Raw genomic sequence first — 17160 nt, forward strand, 5'->3', positions numbered from 1 at the left:
GGTTACGTTGTTGGTTTTTGTTTGTTTGTTTGAAGAGCAATAGCCAACAGACCCGAGAGGAAGCAAATAGTTTGTAAAAGACAGAAGCTTAAAAAGTATCCACCAAAAAATATAATTTAAAAAAAATAAAAATCAAAGCCGGAGGGCGGCAGCAGCTTCCGCAGAGAGCAATCAGCCTGGACAGAGCGCGGCCCGGGTCTCGTTGCTCTCCTCTTGGGTGTTTTCAACCCGATGGAAAGAGGAGGAAAAACCCTAAAAAGGAACGAGAAGGGTGGCTTCTCGGCTAGTCCCAAACTCCAGGCAGGCGGAGGGAGCCGCGCACGGGTGGTCAAAGGCCTCTGCCCCCACGCGTGGCTCGGCAAAGCCCCGTGGCCCGTGGGTCCGTTGTACCTGTGTCCGCCGCTGCAGGTTGTTGTGCTGGAGAGCAATTGGGCTATTGTTGATATGCTAATGAGGCGATTAGGCTGTTGGTAAAGAGCTGGAAAAGGGAAAAGTTTCGACCATTAGAGGGAGATCTCAGAGCGCGCAGAGGAGCAGTGCACAGCCTCCGCCAGCCGCGCTCCGCATACCAGAGGCACCACTTTAGTGAAAGGCAGGGAGAAACAAATCCTCTCTCACGCCAATCCATGAAAATGCTTTGGAAACTGACGGATAATATCAAGTATGAGGAATGTGAGGTAAGCGCTTTCCCGGGCCGGGGCAGAGAGCCCCGGGCCCCTCAGCTGCGAGCAGGACCCCGCAGCATCCATCGATCTCTGAATTTCGTTTAGGAAAACTTCTGCTCCTTCGCCAGGCTTCCTCGCGGTCCTGCAGCTGGAGAGGGGCTGGGGTCCTTCCCCAGGAACTTCGGGGCTTGTGGAAACCCAGCTTTGTCGGCAGTGTGTGAGGGAAGACAAGCAGGACGGAGGATGCAGCAGCGGTCTTGTCTCTAGGTAGATCCTCTCTAGATAAGGCTCTGTAGGATGCTACTACGCTCATCCGTGTGGATGGATGGCTGGATGGACGGATGGCTGGATGAATGAAAGGGCAAGGAGACAAAGGGAAGAGAAAGAATCGCTCTCGCACACCAGGTGCCCGAGGCACCCCTATAGATCTACTCGGGACCGACGCCTAAAATCCTATATTTCGCTGGAGCCGTGGCTCGCTCGTTGCGAGCTGCGCGCCTTGCGGGGCCAGCTGTGGAGCCGCAATCCGGGGCTGCGGAGCGGCGCCCCCCAGCCAGCCTCCGCCCCGCAGGGCCGCGCTCCCCTGGCTCTGGGCAAGGATTTTGGGTCCTCCTGGGAGTGCAGCGCCCACCTAACGAGGGCTGGGAGACGTTCAGCATAGCCCCGGTTGCGTGCGTGTGTGTATGGGTGTGCATCTGTCTCTTGAGAAAGAGGCGAGTGGCTTTTGACCTTCCAGAAAGGAGAAGACGAAGAAAAAGAAGAGCCGTGCCCGGAATGGTTTGCCTCGTCCCAAACCAACAAATACCCTTGTCATGCGTTTTGCAAAAGTTGCCTGTGCCGTGCACTCGAACCGCGCAATAAAGGACTGCACTGTGCAAATGAATGTATTTCTTTGGTGCTGAGCCGGGCGGGGAGGCAGCCTCAGCCTCGGCGGAGCCTCTGCCGGCATCCATGCCAAGGGAGCGGGGGGGCACGCTCCCGTCCTCCCCCGCCGCGGCTTTTGGTGATGCTGTAGCGTAGGAAAGGGATGGAGGACTCGCCGTGCTTGCCGGAGATTAAATTATTTGGTGCTCGGGTCCTGGATCAAGCCGTTGGGATGAAGCTGCTCTCCCGGCGTGGGAGCCGAGCACTTAGATCCACTTGCTGGCGGAAGCCTGATTTCTAGGAATGAAGTGTCAGGGCTATCTTTCTATTTTTTATTTTTATTTTTTCGTAAGTGCTTTCCCCTGGCTGGACTTGGGGAGCAAGCCGTACCTCTCCCCTTCTTCCCCCACCCAGGACATGGGATTTTTAGGCGTGGGATTTCGTCCTCACTGCCTTTTGTCGCCCCCGCGCTGAGGGGATGTGGCACCCCGCTGCCCCCGGCTGCGGGATGCCACTCCTGGGAAGGGGATGCGGGCTGCAAGGGGGTTTGCGGGGGAAGGGGGGAAAAAATGGGGGGGAGGGAGCTCCTGCCCAGTGAGGGGCAGGCTCTGAGGAAAGAAAACCTGGGGGAGAGCGGCGGGGCGCAGCCCGACCGTTCCCGTCGCCGTTGCGTGGCCGGGCGGCGGAAAGTGGAGCAGCGCCCGGCCGAGGGAGTAGCTGGGGAGTTGCGCAGCCAGTCCGACGGGTTGCGCCGGAGCCCCGGCTTGTCTGGGCCGGGAGAAGCTCTCGCCGTGCCTCTTTTCCCGTCTCCCTCTCCCCCCCGCCCTCCTTCCCTTCCCTTCCTTCCCCGCCCGCTGTCTTTTCCCCCCTTCTTTCTTTTCCCGGCTCCTCCGAGAGGGGGGCCGAGGGGAGCCCGGTGAATGCTCCCGGGGATCCCCAGCCCCCTACCCCGGGCTCGCCTCGGCCTCGAAGAGGAGGAGGAGGAAGAGGAGGACGGCGACGGGGAGGCGGAGGAGGGCTGAGACGGAGCAGGGGAGACACCCAAAAAAAAAAAAAAAAAGACCAAAAAACTTTCCCAGCCGCTTTCCGGGACGCACGGAGGCGAGCCGGCTCGGCGGCGCTGGGAGCCCCCCGGCGGGGCGCCGTCGAGGCATGGACGGGGCGGCGGCGGCAGCAGCGGGGGGGGGCGGCCCCCCGGAGCCCACCCCGCGGAAAGGAGGCGGCGGGGGCTCCTCGGAGGGTAGCAAGAGCCAAGCGGGGAGCCAGCAGCCGCTCTTCGCCGTGGGCTTTGAGGCCGGCTTCGCCCAGCAGCCGCAGCCCGAGGTGCGCCCTCGCCGGCCCGCGGGGGCAGGGGAAGATGGACTGGTGGGAGGGAAGGGAAGGGGAAGGAAGCGAAGGGAAGGAAGGGGGGATCCCGCGCCCCCTCCCCTCTCTCTTTCTGCCCGTCCTCCCCCCCCTTTTCGCCCCCCCCCCCCGCTCCCGCCGCACGCCCTCCCGTCTCCCACCCTCTCCCTCTCTCCAGATCTCTTTCTCTTTCACTTTTGCATGCCCTGCAACCTTTTAAAATGTTGCCCCTTTCCTGTGATTCGTCAGACGCAGCAGCATGTCCCCCCTCTCGCTCTCCCTCTCTCTCCCTTTTTGTCTCTCTCTCTCTCTCTCTCTCTCCCTCTCTCTCTCTCTCTCCCTCTCCCCCATCTCTGATTAGATACACTGATTCTTCATTCAATGGACGTCATTTAGAACAGGCTCTGCCTTGAGTTGCCTTCTCGCTTCACGCTCGATTTCCAGCCATTCTTCCCTTATTAAGTATTCGTGTAATATTAATAGTCATGAATATCTGCTATTAGGAGTCTCCAGGAAGGCAGCAGATCTGTTATTAGGAGCTCAAGTGAACCAGCAGCTAAGTCAAAGGAGAAAAAAAAAAAAAAAAAGAGACAGAGGAGAAAAAAAAAAAGGATTAAGAAACAAACACACACGCTAAAAAGCGGGAAAAAAAAGGCAAAAAAAAAAAAGAAGCGCAAAACCAAAAAAAAAAAAAAAAAGCGACCAACTTTGACTCCTCACACCACGCCAGGATAGAGAGAGAGCTCGCCTTTGCAAGAGCCGATGAAGGGCAGCCGGGATCGGTGCAAGTTCTGATGGATTATCGTGGCGCACCCGCGGAGCAGCCCCGGCGCCCCGGTCCCCCCCGCGCCTAGCGCCGGGCTCCGGCCGCGCTCCCTCCGCGCCCGCGCAGGCTCCGCCGGGGGCTGTGCGCGCAGCTCCGGCCACTTTGCTCTGCTTTTTTGTTGTTGTTATTATCGTTATTTTTTTCTGCCCTGCCTCGTAACCCCCCGACTCTTCGCAGATGTTAGTGCACAGTTTTTCGGCTATGGTGAGTGGCTTCGCGGCTCTCTCGGAGGGGGATCCGGTGCTGGGTGTTGCTATTGTTGGTGGCGGTGGCAGCCGGGCTTTCGCATCCAGCGTGCTGGAGAGGGCTCTTTTTCCTTCCTGCATTTTTATTAAATCGGTGCTTTACCTTCCCTTCTCTCTCTCTGTTTTTTTTTTTTTTTTTTTTTTCCTTCTCTCTCACTCTCGTGATTTTTTTTTCTTCGTTTCGTTTTTTTTCTCCCCCTACGATTTTTATTTTATTTTATTTTGTTTTTATTTTATTTCGTTTTTATTTTATTTTGTTTTATTTTATTTATTTTTGGTTTGCGAACGGCAAAAGGCTTTGCTTGGACCCCGCCGCTCAGATTTCTCCCCCTTGCCACCTGCAAACGGGATATTTCCAGCTTTCCCGTTTCCTTTTTGCGGGCCCGTGGCCCTTTCCCTCCGACCCCCCCTTCCTCCTCCTTCTCCTCCTCTTCCTCCTCCTTCTCCTCCTCCGCGGAGGCCATGCCTTTTTCCCCGGACGTACCTGCGGGCTCTTTTGCCCGGCCTCAGAAGCCTCCAGAGCTGGGGATCCCGCATCCCCCCGCCGACCCCTATTTCCCTCGGGCAAACGGGGGGCTCGGTGCGGCTTTGCCCCCGGGTGGTCTGCGGAGGGGCCCCGCGGCAGTGCCTTCGCCCCGACACATTCCCCAAAGTTGCAAGGGGAACGGGTGGGTGGTCAGAGCCCATTTCGGCGTCTTCTGGTAACAAGATGGCAGTGGTCTTTGATTTCCCACGTTTTTCTTGGGATGCATTAGCGGTAATCTCGGCAGCTGACTCCGTCTTAATTTTGCTCAGGGCCGGCAGGAGCGTTTTTTGGGTGGCAAGAGCGTTATTCTTATTATTATTTTCCTACGGCACGCTTAGAAATGATTCTTTCTATTTGCGGGAAATACCTGCTCCTGCAATGCCCGGGCGCGATCTGTTGTGAATCCACGCTGTGCCGCCGCAACATTTCATGAATTGTTGTGAGCAGTCCTGCTATGAGTAGTGCTATCGCCGCTGCTATCGTCGTTGTTATTGTTATTATTCGAGAAGCGAGAGTACCTCAGGATTTTGTTGAAAGGGCGGTGGGGGGGGCAGAAAAATCCTCAGCTCTGCCTCCGAGCAGGCGGATCGCCCGGCGGGTGAAATTTGGAAGCCGCTTTTGACGAGAAACAGTTTGATTTTATCTTTTGTTTTTCTTTTCTCCCCCCCTCCTTCTCCTCCCCGTGTCCTTCCCCCCTTCCCCCCCCTCCCCATTTTGACACCCCCACACCCTAGGAGCGCCACGACAGCACCAGCAACGGGACGGCCCGGCTGCCCCAGCTGGGGACCGTGGGTCAGTCCCCCTACACCAGCGCCCCGCCGCTCTCCCATACCCCCAACGCCGACTTCCAGCCTCCCTACTTCCCCCCCCCTTACCAGCCCATCTACCCCCAGTCTCAGGACCCCTACTCCCACGTGAACGATCCCTACAGCCTCAACCCCCTCCACGCCCAGCCGCAGCCCCAGCACCCTGGATGGCCGGGACAGAGGCAGAGCCAGGAAACGGGGCTCCTGCACACGCACCGGGGGCTCCCCCACCAGCTTTCGGGCTTGGACCCCCGGAGGGACTACCGGCGGCATGACGACCTGCTGCATGCCCCACACGGGCTGGGCTCGGGGCTGGCTGACCTGCCCCTACACTCCATCCCTCACGCCATCGAGGACGTGCCGGTAAGCCCCGCTGCTCGGGCCCTTGCATCCCTCCGGCATCACTCCCCACATCCCTTGGGGGGGCAGAGGGCAAGGGGAAGGGGGTCTCCCCCCAGACCTTCTCCCCACTAAGCAAAAAAGGGAGGGGGGCAAGGAGACCCTGAGCCCCCCACACAGAACAATGGGTTCTCGCGTTTCATCCCTGCACGATGCCTCCCTGTTAGCGTGCCCGCTAAAATATAAATAAATCAAATTACTGTCATCGTTAACAATATCTTTCCTTCTCAATGACAATAAGCTGTTACGATTGGAAGAATGTATAATATCACCACAGGGCCGTGCATTTGGGGATTTCTCGCTGCCTTGGGAAAAGCATTAGTCTGAAATGCGAGATCTCATTAAATGTCCTCTCAGGCAAACGTAAAGGGAAAGAGGGGAAAGAAAAGGGGAAAAAAAATAAAAGTGGGTGAAAGTGGTCTTAAAAGAAAAAAAAAATGTTCCCCATGATTACAGAATTGGCATACAGGATAATGACATCTAAAGTTGTAAGAGGATACGGGCAGATCCTCTTCTCCAAAGGAATTAATTGACAAATCAGAGGAGAGGTATATTAAAATGCTGCCTTATTCTTTTAGCAGTAGTGCAGAGGGATGACCTCATAAATCATTAGCTATAGGTTATCAAATTCTAGCCAGACCTGCTACACCCTATATTAAATTAAATGTTTGGAGCCTATTGGGTGGTGCGTTATTTGGGGGATCTAATTTTGTTATCAATAAATACAGATTAAAAAATGATTCCTAATTAAGCATGACATTAGCACGAGGGCTATTTACAAAGTGAGCCGTGCTATTGTTCAGTTAGGAAAGTGGCCTTATGCAATGTGATAGGAATGACTGCTTGTGATCAAAGTTCATCTTTCTGGGTTTCTCCCTGAAAATAGAATTAGAACATGCCAATAAATTTATTAAAGCCCACAGAGCTTGTGCTAAGGGGCTGAAGCTGCTTTACTTTGCAACGAGGAAAGAGGAGGAGGGAATTGTGGTATCTGGATGTGATTTTTGCTGAAATGCCATCCCAAATTACAGGATCAAATATTACAACAATATATTCGCTGACAGTTTAATGAGTACAGTTTCGTGTTGCAAGGATAATGTTCAGATGAACTTACCTATTTTGGGGGGTCATTTTGAAATCTTTTGTAAATCATATTCGGGGAAAATAGTGAATTTATTACAGCCCTCATCTGGCTAAATTAGCCACAGAAAATTGCTGGTTATGTTTAGCAGTTTTGCAATAAACGCATATGTTTCCCAAAGTGGAGGATTTAGTAAGCAATTTGGATCCGTTAAAAACAGGTCGATTCTTTTAACCTGATATAAAATAACACGGAGGCAATAGTAAGAATAAACTAATTTGTTGACTGTGAGCCCCTGACTGCTGTAGGAACGTGACCTAAAATGTTCTCTTGAATTCCCCCTCACTGTGATTGTGCTTTGTTGCAGTGGGCTGGCTTGGGAAGCCTCTTGTGCAGATATTTTAAGTACAAATCATTTTATTTGCCTTTGTAAGATCTATGAATTAATAGCATTGCTATAGTTTATGAAAACCAAATGCCATCTGGTTTAAATCCTTAAACCAGCCCAGCCAATTTTATTTTACTCTCTGTAAAACTGAATCAGCAGGATGCATGAAGGAAGGCATAAAAATAAGATAATGTATCTTTTGAGAGCATTTATCTAGTTATGAAACAACAACAACAAAATCCTTTGCAGAAATTTGGGTCGTGGAAAGCGTGATTTTTCAAAATTTTCTGTTGCTGCAACAGCTAACCTTTAATAAAAGGGACCGCTAAATATTTAAGAAAATCAAGTAGACGGTGAAAATTATTTAATCATAAATATCTCTGTGGGATTTTAAACTTAACAGTCCTCCCTGTATGGAATATGTGTAGAAATAACACAAATAAAAGTATTATGCCACACTACATTTACTTTATGGGTTTAGGGTGCATGCATAAAGGGATCATATTTCCCCATATAGTTAAAACACAAGAACTGCAGCAGTAGTCATTTCTGAACATTTCTCAATTTAATTATACTTAAATCCAGAAGCACTTTAGGCAAGTTACAAATGAGAGCATTGAGTATAATAAAACCTGTAATAAAGCAACTTAGTACCATCCACCCGGAATCATTGAGATCAGGCACAATTAACAGGAGCATAAATCCAAGACAGAATGGAAAATGTTAGAATCAGTATTATTGTTGGACAAAGACTAGAGAAGGAAGTAATAGTTTTTTAAATGGTAATGCCTGTGTTTTGTAACGATTGCGAAATCTTCTATCTCAGCACCACTGGTGTTAATTTGTAAACACAGCCAGACATTATATCGCTTGTCATTTTTTTTGAATTAGAAAACATGATTTCATTTGACTTTCTAATCACGTTGCGGCGCGGGCGCGCAAAACCCCATCTGCAGCCTCCAGCGCGCAAAAGTGCGAGCGGACAATAGTGGGGACCCCGGGGCTGCAGGGGCTCGGCCCGGCTTGGCTCGGCTCGGCTCGCCCCGTCGGTGCGGTGCGGGCGCTTCTTTGTGCTCCCTTGCGGCGGGGAGAGGCCGGGCCGGGGAGGCAGAAAGGGAGGCTGGAGGCCGACCGGGCGTCGGGCTCGGCAGGACGAGTCCCGAGGGTGTGGGGTGGATCTTTGTTCTTTTTTGCTGTTGTTGTTGTTAGCATTATTATTTTTTCTCGTTTTTTGTGGAGAAGAGCGGGGAGGGAGGCAGGGTTCTTCCGTGCGAAGGAAGCGCCCCCGAACCCCGTCTCCTCTCCGCCCCCCCGTTGTCGCTTTCCCTCTGCCCGGTGCCCTCCGGGGCTCCCCTCCCACGCCCCGCTGCCTTTCGCCGGCGCCGCGCACTGACAGCCCGCCTCTCTCCCTTTCGTTGCAGCACGTAGAAGACCCCGGTATTAACATCCCGGATCAAACTGTAATTAAGAAAGGTGAGCTGCTTCCTCGTGCGTGGTGGCAGAGCCTGGGCGCCGCTGGCCAGGGGCTCAGAGGCAGAGCAGGGTAGCCGGGCTCAGCCCTGCCCTGGAAATGTCCAACAAAGCCGAGCCGGTGCTCTGGTGCCTCAGCAAGTGGCTCCCTTCCCAGCTCTGTGCAGAGCATCGGTATTTAATCGTTGTTACCAAACTGGGCTCTGGAGGAGAACAATCTCTTCCTTCCCCTTCGTGTTTTTGTGGCTGAAGTGCAGTGGAGAGTAGCTGGGCTGCTGGAGAGCAAGGGGCTAGATGCTGGGAGATGAGTTGTGCTTAGCTTTGTGCTCTTTGCTTTGCTTGAGATTGAAATTGCTGGGAAGCTGAAACTGCTGGGAGGCCGGTCCCGGAGCGGTGTATGCGGGGCACTGTCGGCATGTCTCCGCTCGGACGTGCGCTCCCACCGTGCTCCGGATGGGAAGCAGACGGATGGGAAGGCGGCACAGGGCGCTCTGCTCTCGGTGTGAAGGTGCAAAGCCACCCGGGGGTGCTGTGCCAAGCAAGGTGCCGGCTCACACCACTCTCCCCCCGAGCCCAGCCGCTGCGCTTAAAGTTTTGTCCCCTTCCCCTGCCCGCGAAGCCTTTGTCACGTCAAATTAGACGTGCAAGGGATAAATCTTAAGAGATGCTCTTTCCGAGCCGACATGATAATTGGCTCTTTTATTAGTAATCTCAAGAGTTCGTTTAACTCCTGGCGTATCTATTAGCCCTCCCAGAGCTATTAATGTCACAAGCCATCTATCCAAAACGGCGGGGGCCCCTTCGGGCCGGGGCTGGGGGGCACGGGCGAGGACGGAGCCCGAAGGCTCCCGCTGGGCCCCGGCAGAGGGAAAAGGGGCGCGGGTGGCCGCGGCCCCCCGGGAATCGCCTCCCTCGGCGTCCAGCGCTGGGCGCCCCGTTTGTTTTCCCTCTTCTGGTGGCGTTGTTCTGGTGTCGGGCAGCCGCTCCGCTCTCCCGCTGCGGACCAAGGGGTGCCTGCCCTCGCCTCACCCCCCCCCGGACTCCCCCTCCCGTAGCCCGGCGGCCGCCTCTCCTCCTCCTCCTCCTCCTGCCCCGTCTCCCCGCCCGCTCCTCACCCTCACCGCCCTGCTCCTCCCTCCCTGCAGGCCCCGTGTCCCTCTCCAAGTCTAACAACAACGCCGTCTCCTCCATCCCCATCAACAAGGACGCGCTCTTCGGCGGGGTGGTCAACCCCAACGAGGTCTTCTGCTCGGTGCCGGGCCGCCTCTCGCTGCTCAGCTCCACCTCCAAGTACAAGGTCACGGTGGCGGAAGTGCAGCGACGCCTCTCGCCGCCCGAGTGCCTCAACGCCTCCCTGCTGGGCGGAGTGCTGCGGAGGTGAGGGGCGGCGGGATGGCGGCGGGCTCCGCTCCGTGTGTCTGTCTGTCTGTCTGTCTGTGCCCTAACGGGCGCCCGCGAGCTGAGATGGGGGGGGGGGGGGGGGGGCTCAGCGCGCACCCCCCCTGCCGCCAGGGGTCGGGGCAGAGCCGGCAGAAAGGGGGCGGGGGGCGCTCCAGCCACGGCGATGCTGCCTGGAGTGGGTGCCCCTCCGTCACGTCATGTACCCCAATAGCAGTGGCACCCCCAAACCCCTGGGCTGTGGAGACCACCCCCCCCCCCCCCCCCGCTGTAACGTAGTCCAGACAATTAAAGAGTGTTTGGGCAGGGAATAAACTCCAAGGGACAAAACGCAGGCAATAAACTCCAGGGTTAATTGACCAAAGTGGTCCGTCTCCTGTCCCCATCTCTGTCAGGAAGCTCATCTGTGGGGAGATGAACCCCTGTGCATTCGTCTCCCCGTTCATGTGTGGTGGTGTGGGCTCCTGACCTTCCCAGCTAGTGAAATAATGTACTGGCCCTCGCCAGAGAGCAGGCGGCCCCTTCAGGGACATGGCAGGTGAGGGTGCGAAGAGGGTTGTCACCTCACTGTGCAGCTCCTATCCACGCATTTAGCTCAGCTTTCAGCCCTTTCTCCCCCAAAACCTCCCCTCAACACCCCTTCAGTGGGGCATCCTCCCCCAAAACCTCCTCTCAACACCTCTTTGGTGGTGAATCTCCCCAAAAAAAACTCTCCTTAACACCCCTTTGATAGCAAATCCCCCCCAAACCTCCCCTCAACGCCCCTTCTGTAGGAGCACGGTGTCCAGGGCCGAATCCTGTCCCTCTTTTCTAACCATCTTTCTGTCGTGGTGCAGGGCAAAGTCCAAAAATGGAGGGCGATCCCTCAGAGAGAAACTGGACAAAATAGGGCTAAACCTGCCAGCCGGGAGGCGCAAAGCTGCTAACGTCACCTTGCTCACTTCGCTGGTGGAGGGTAAGTGACTCCACGGGCCAGGAGGGTTGGTGGGATAAACCTTTCCCATTGGTTTTCCCCAGCAGGACGAGGCTTAGTTTTTTTTTTTTCTTTTCTTTTTTTTCTTTTTTTTTCTTTTTTTTCTTTTTTTTCTTTTTTCCCTGAGTCAGTGCTGAGGCATCGTTGTGTTTGGTCAGATAAAAACGCACGTCTCTGCCTTTTGTTTTAATGTGAAACAGGCTTGCATGAGTCCTGCAGACTCAGCAGTGTGTCCCACCGTTGGTTGATTTGCTTTGGACTAGATCTTTTCAGGGTCCTGTCCCACTCCCGTAGTCAGGCCAGTAATCCCTCCCCAGTGTAAACTGGTTTTGTTGGTGGCAGCAAGCGGGGGCTGCGGGCTTGGTCTTGCCAGTGCTGGATTAGAAGTTACAGGGAGCAAAGTCGCTGCCATCCTTCTTCCACCGGTGGACAACTAGGCGATCTTAAATGTCAAAAACTGCAGCCACGTTAGGATTCGCCTCCCTCCCGCCCCCAGCAACATAACAGTAAATCATTTGAGTTTTCCGACATCTGCATTTGAGAAATGCGTGACCATTACTTCCTGAATTAATTTGGGAATCCTTGACCTAAGCTATGAATTAATGGTGTCCTGAAAGCCTCAAAGTTGCACTCCCCCCTTTCCCTTTTGGTTCTCATTTTCAGAACATATGTTCCCTTCATTATATCATTCTCCTCTACTTTGCTCTGGCCAGAAAACGTGCGCTTACTTTTAACACCTTCAGATGTCCTATGCTTTCAGAACTTGGAGGTGGGAAGCTCAAGACTTTGCAATCATTTAGTTTTGAAACAGTTGCTTTGCCACCCTGGCTGGCACAAAGTAAACCCACGACCAGAAAATACATCCTCCTCCTTTCTCCTTACTTGTAGGTTTCACAACGTTTTGGACTGCTTCAGTCTGCAGAGTGCTTTTAACCTCAGCCCGGGCTGTGTAGTTTAGCTTAAGTTTGGTTGTGTAGGAGGGAATTTGTAGCTTTGTTTTGTTGTCACTTTGCGTTCTGCTAGAGATGTTTCATGTTCAAAGGGATGGGGAAAGAAGCACTGTGCCATGCCAGACTTCTTTTTTTTTTTAAAAAAAAAAAAATCAGATTAGTAGCTGTATTATATTTATACTGCGTGAAAATTACTGTGTCTTCATGTTTTTGAAAAGGCTTTGCAATTGCATCAACACACCGTACTAAAAAAAATCACGAGGGGAGAACTTGTAAAAAGTCTAGATTTGGTAGACACTTAACATTATTTGTGATGTTAATGAATATGGAAGATGTTTTATGGTAATCTATTGTTCTGCTTGGCTTTGGCATACAATGGCTTTAAAAGAATGATTTTATTTTTTTTTTAATAAAAATAAAAAGCAAAACAGAGGCCTGATCTCCAGTTAGCTTAGTGGTGGTGGCTAATTTTGGGGGGATGATAGTATAAACATTGCTTGGGCTTTGAGTCCTGTAGCGATGAGGCAGTTTCTAGAGTACTGTTATTGTTTATGATCCGCTCCATTTTATGGAAACAAGCTCACTGGACTGAGGCTTTGAAGCTCTAATTGGCGCATGCGTTCTTCCGGAGCTAGAGCTAATGGCAGGAAGCCCTGCAGTAAAAACCAACTGGTTCAGGAAATTAAAACCAAAGATTTGAAAATCAACAAAACAGACAGACTCAGTGGAATGACCCTAAAATTCTCATGGTTAATCGTTTGGGGGTGAACATATAATTATATGCGATCAAGTTAAATTTTAAACACTTAGCTGTTTAATGCATTTTATTTAAAAGAGCTCTAGGAGTAATTATGATCAATATTAATCATTGATGCGTTGCAAAAGAATATAGAGACATGGCCGAGGCAAACAAATATTTCTGGAGTAAATAGCTTTGAATGAAATATGTATGAAAGGCTGTTGTATACATGTGTATGTGTAAATGTAAGCGCACATTCTAGGTGCATGGAGCCGGTCTGTATAAAATCTGTTAGTCAATGGAAACTTTAAAAAGAAAAATCTAGTGTGAGATTTCACTTGTAATGGCTGGCATGAAAATACACATTTGCATTGCCCTAAACTGAAGCAAAGACAATTCCTACACGGTAAGACGTGATTAGCATTTCTTACCATACCTTTTTGTAAAGAAACAAGTCCAAGTCTTTTAGAAGAAACTGAGTAGAAGGTAGTACTTTCTTTCCTAATGGATTTTTGCCTCTCTGCCATGTGTACTGATGAGCTGTGTGTTTTCCTCCCGCATCTCCCTTTGCAGGAGAAGCAGTGCATCTAGCTAGAGATTTTGGGTACGTTTGTGAGACAGAATTTCCTGCCAAAGCAGTAGCTGAATTTCTCAACCGACAACATTCCGATCCAAACGAGCAAGTCACAAGAAAAAACATGCTTCTAGCTACAAAGTAAGACATTTTACCTTTCTGGCATGTTGCTCAGTTGTGAGGGGAGGGCGAGAGACCCGGGTTTGGGGCCTTTGTGTGCAAGTGTTTGCCACGTAGTCAGTGGCTAATGGTTTTGCAAATTGTGAGGGAGTGTGTGCCCTCACGCTCTAGGACTGCTGCATAACCCAGCTTGATCTCCATCGAGTTGGTTTGTGTGAGGATTACCTTGAAAGTGAGTTGTGAAAATCGTGGGTGGATGTTTAGTTAAAGAAAAGGCAATAATTCTTCAAAGAAAAACATTTTCCAGGTCTTTTCACTTAGCTTATCACTTTAGGTGGAAGGGGAAGGTTTCCCATTGACAGTAAAATAAAACTGGCGCATTAAACCAATTTCAGTTCATTAAAATCTGCAATGGTTCTTTCTTCCCTAGGAGCTTGGTTACTTAGTGAATCTAGGGATATTAAAAATATATTTTAAATGCCAATCTGTACGCAGTTAAAATGCTAGTGGAGTTTATCGTTGGTGGGGCTGACTAGACTTCCAGGTGGTGTGTGAAAAGAAAATGATTGTTTTGATATGTTTGCTGGAAATTAAAAGGGCTGTTTAGTAGCCCTTAATTACCATTGGAGGTGTCACCAAAGGGCACAGCGCCAGAGGGCGCAGGCAGAAGATGGGAGCCAGTTTATGGCTGGAAGACATTAACGTGGGTTTTAGAACACAAACTATTTCAACACGCCTCTAAGCTCTTGCTATAAGGTGTGTTATTTCCCCAAACGTTTGTGCAGCGAGCAGGTGATACAGCCTCACTTCTGCACCGTGCCCTCGTATCCTCCCTTCCTGGCTCCCTGGAAGGAAATTTCCAGACTCCAGTTAGCGTCAGCCTTCCCCTCTGTGGCAACGTCCCTTTGGATTTCGAGATATAGATGTACATATATAAGTGCTTCAGAATACCCTAATTTAAAGCCTCTGTTCCCCTCTCTGCCCTCACTCTTTCTTCCTGACACGTGGGCATGTTTTAGCCTCATGCAGAAGGAGGCCCGAGGCTCTCTCCAGTTCCAAAACATGAATAAATCCCTGAAAAACTTTCTTTGGATATTACTCCCCATCTCTTCCGTTCCCTTTCGCTGGAGAACTTTAAACTGTGTTACAGTTCTGTTCCAAAACCCAGCTGGGAAGGGATGTGTGTTTGTAGGAAGTAGGTGAAGCGGTGCGATGCGGGGATTGCTGGGGTGGGCAAAAGATGCTCGCGTGTGCGTGCTGCTTGTTGTTTGCCTGTGCATTGGCTGGGGCATGAGGCATGTGCGCAATTGTGCGTGTATGCGAGGTGAGGGGAAGAGGTTTGTGCTTGCCTGCCAAGAGTGAGAATCGGGGGAAAGGTTGTGCAGAAGGACGGGTGGAGAGTGCGTGTGCATGTGTGCACTCGGGGGCAGCAGCCCCCTTGATCCAGGGCCTTGTGTAATCTAGCAGGGAGTACACACAGACTTTGCTGCTGACAGCGATGGTTCATTTCTCTCCCTCTCTCTTCCTCTCCCTCCTGCCCTCCCTCCCTCTCTCTGTCTCTCTGCTCCATTTGTGCTACAGACAGATCTGTAAAGAGTTCACCGACCTGCTGGCTCAGGACCGATCTCCCCTGGGGAACTCGCGGCCCAACCCCATTTTGGAGCCGGGCATCCAGAGCTGCCTGACCCACTTCAACCTCATCTCACACGGCTTCGGCAGCCCGGCGGTGTGCGCTGCTGTTACTGCCCTGCAGAACTATCTCACCGAGGCGCTCAAGGCCATGGACAAAATGTACCTCAGCAACAATCCCAACAGCCACACAGACAACAGCACCAAAAGCGGCGACAAAGAGGAGAAGCACCGAAAGTGAGGATCCCCCCCCCCCCAACTCCTCTCCCTTCCCCCCTTACAGCCCATCAGTCCATTCGTCTCCCTCCTCCCTCTTCCCTGCACCCAGCACCCCAGGCTACAGCAACAGAATGAGCGTCCTTCTGCCAATCTTGTTCTCTGACTCTGCAGGACTGCTCTGCCCTCTCCCCGCACCCTTTCCCAGCATCCACATTTCCATTTTTTCCCTTTTCACTTGCCCCTCCTCTCCCCCGCTGCTACCATCGTTTTACCACTCCAGTTTGGAGCCTAAGAGAACAGAACAGGGGGACGGAGCCAGCAAAGAGAAAAAGTTCTGTCTTGAGTTTGTGGACATTTTTTTTTTAAATAAAACAAAAGGAGGAAAACAAAAACAAAACAAAAAGGACCTTTTTTTCTAAAAATATATTAAAAATAATAATAAAAAAAAGAAATAAATAATACTAAAAAAAAATTCTATGAGCTTCACCGGACTGAATCACCACCTTCCCTTACATAAACTTCAGTTAAGATTGTAGCCATATTAAGAAAAAAGTGAAAAAAGTGCAACAGCAAACAAACAAAGAAAAGGCAAAAAGGACTGATGACATTTTATCAGTATTGTGAATAAACTTGAACACAAAACACAAGCAGTTCCATGTCATATCTTCAGTTATAGAACTTTTTCCTGTCAAAGGTAAAGCGACCAACTTGAACTTTCTATTGCAACACGGTTCACGGTTATTATATAAGGGAATCAGTGTTCATGTATGTATATATTTATTTATGTGTAATTTAATGGGAATTGTAAATATGGTGAGTCTGTTTTAAGCCTTTTTTTATTTATCTGGTGATCTCGTTTACCTCTTGTTTAGTGGGTTTTAAATCTTCCCCTCTTAGTTCATCATGTGGTTCATGGTACTTATTTAGATATCAGAGGTTTTTTGGGGGTTATTCTCTGGGATACATCATTTTTAGCCCTGTTGTAGCATGTTAAAGGCGACAATGAAGCAGCTGAACAAATAAAAAAAAAAACATGAATTTTTATATATAATTAGTATGACATTTAGTTTCTCATTGCAGAAAAAAATTAAGTGATGTTGGACCCTGGCAAGATTTTTAAACATGTTAGTGGTTTTACAACCTTTATGTGTTGTGGGAAATGAAAGAAGCTATTTTTATCCACTGTCCCTTTCCTGAAAGCACCATCAGAGCAATAAATTAATATTGTCTTTTAAAACAAGATTTAGCTTTTCTTTCCTTTTTTTTTTTTTTTTTTTTTTTTTTTTCTTACACCCTTCTGTTTTTATTTTTGTCCTTTTTTTTTTTTTTTTTTTCCAAAAAACTTCAAACATTTGGGACCACCTGGTATCCTGTAATTCCACTGGCCATATTGGAAGCAGTTATAGTTGTATTGTATTGAGTTGTGCCGGCAGTAGTTTCCATGCCTGTCAATGTATCATAGTCCTTTGTTGCCCAGATAAATAAATATTTGATACGCTTTATGTCGATTTTTTTATTCAGTGGCTGTCTTTACCCAGGCGTATTTTTGTTCTTGGCAGTATTTTTTATTCAGTATGGTTACAGTAATTGAGTTTAACTCTCCCTTGACAATTGCTCCTTGCAATAAGCAGCTGAACCCATTGTTTCCCTCAAGTATAATAAAAACTTACTTTCAACTTGGAGTTCAGAGCAGGGTATCATTTAGATATTCCACTGAGTCTGTATTCAGACAAATGACACAATAAAGCACAATGTATTCTTTTGGATAAAAAATTGTCTGTACTACTAACAAAATGACACACTATCTTTTCTTTAACCAATACATAATTTTATTTAAAAAATAAAGTTTTATTTTATTTATGTTGACCTCTAGGATTTTATTTATGTTTCTATATAGCATACAGAATTATAAGCCTATAAAATTTTGTACATGTAGTTGTCCTA

General features: G+C 50.0%; 1 protein-coding gene across 2 annotated transcripts; it reads left to right on the plus strand.

Moving 5' to 3' along the window:
• Positions 1 to 533: 533 nt before the first annotated feature.
• Positions 534 to 15583, plus strand: TFAP2A (transcription factor AP-2 alpha). 2 transcript variants are annotated; one of them, XM_032183373.1, is made up of 7 exons: positions 534 to 677; positions 5205 to 5639; positions 8566 to 8617; positions 9760 to 9991; positions 10849 to 10967; positions 13248 to 13389; positions 14950 to 15583. In XM_032183373.1, exons 1-7 carry the CDS (start codon positions 627 to 629, stop codon positions 15236 to 15238), a joined length of 1320 nt encoding a protein of 439 aa, XP_032039264.1. In that variant the 5' UTR covers positions 534 to 626; the 3' UTR covers positions 15239 to 15583. The 2 variants fall into 2 exon arrangements, with proteins under 2 accessions (XP_032039264.1, XP_032039263.1); XM_032183372.1 differs by lacking the exon at positions 534 to 677 and adding an exon at positions 3774 to 3903.
• Positions 15584 to 17160: the final 1577 nt, after the last annotated feature.

The sequence above is a fragment of the Aythya fuligula genome, chromosome 2 (assembly GCF_009819795.1).
Source record: "Aythya fuligula isolate bAytFul2 chromosome 2, bAytFul2.pri, whole genome shotgun sequence".
Classification (NCBI taxonomy): domain Eukaryota; kingdom Metazoa; phylum Chordata; class Aves; order Anseriformes; family Anatidae; genus Aythya; species Aythya fuligula.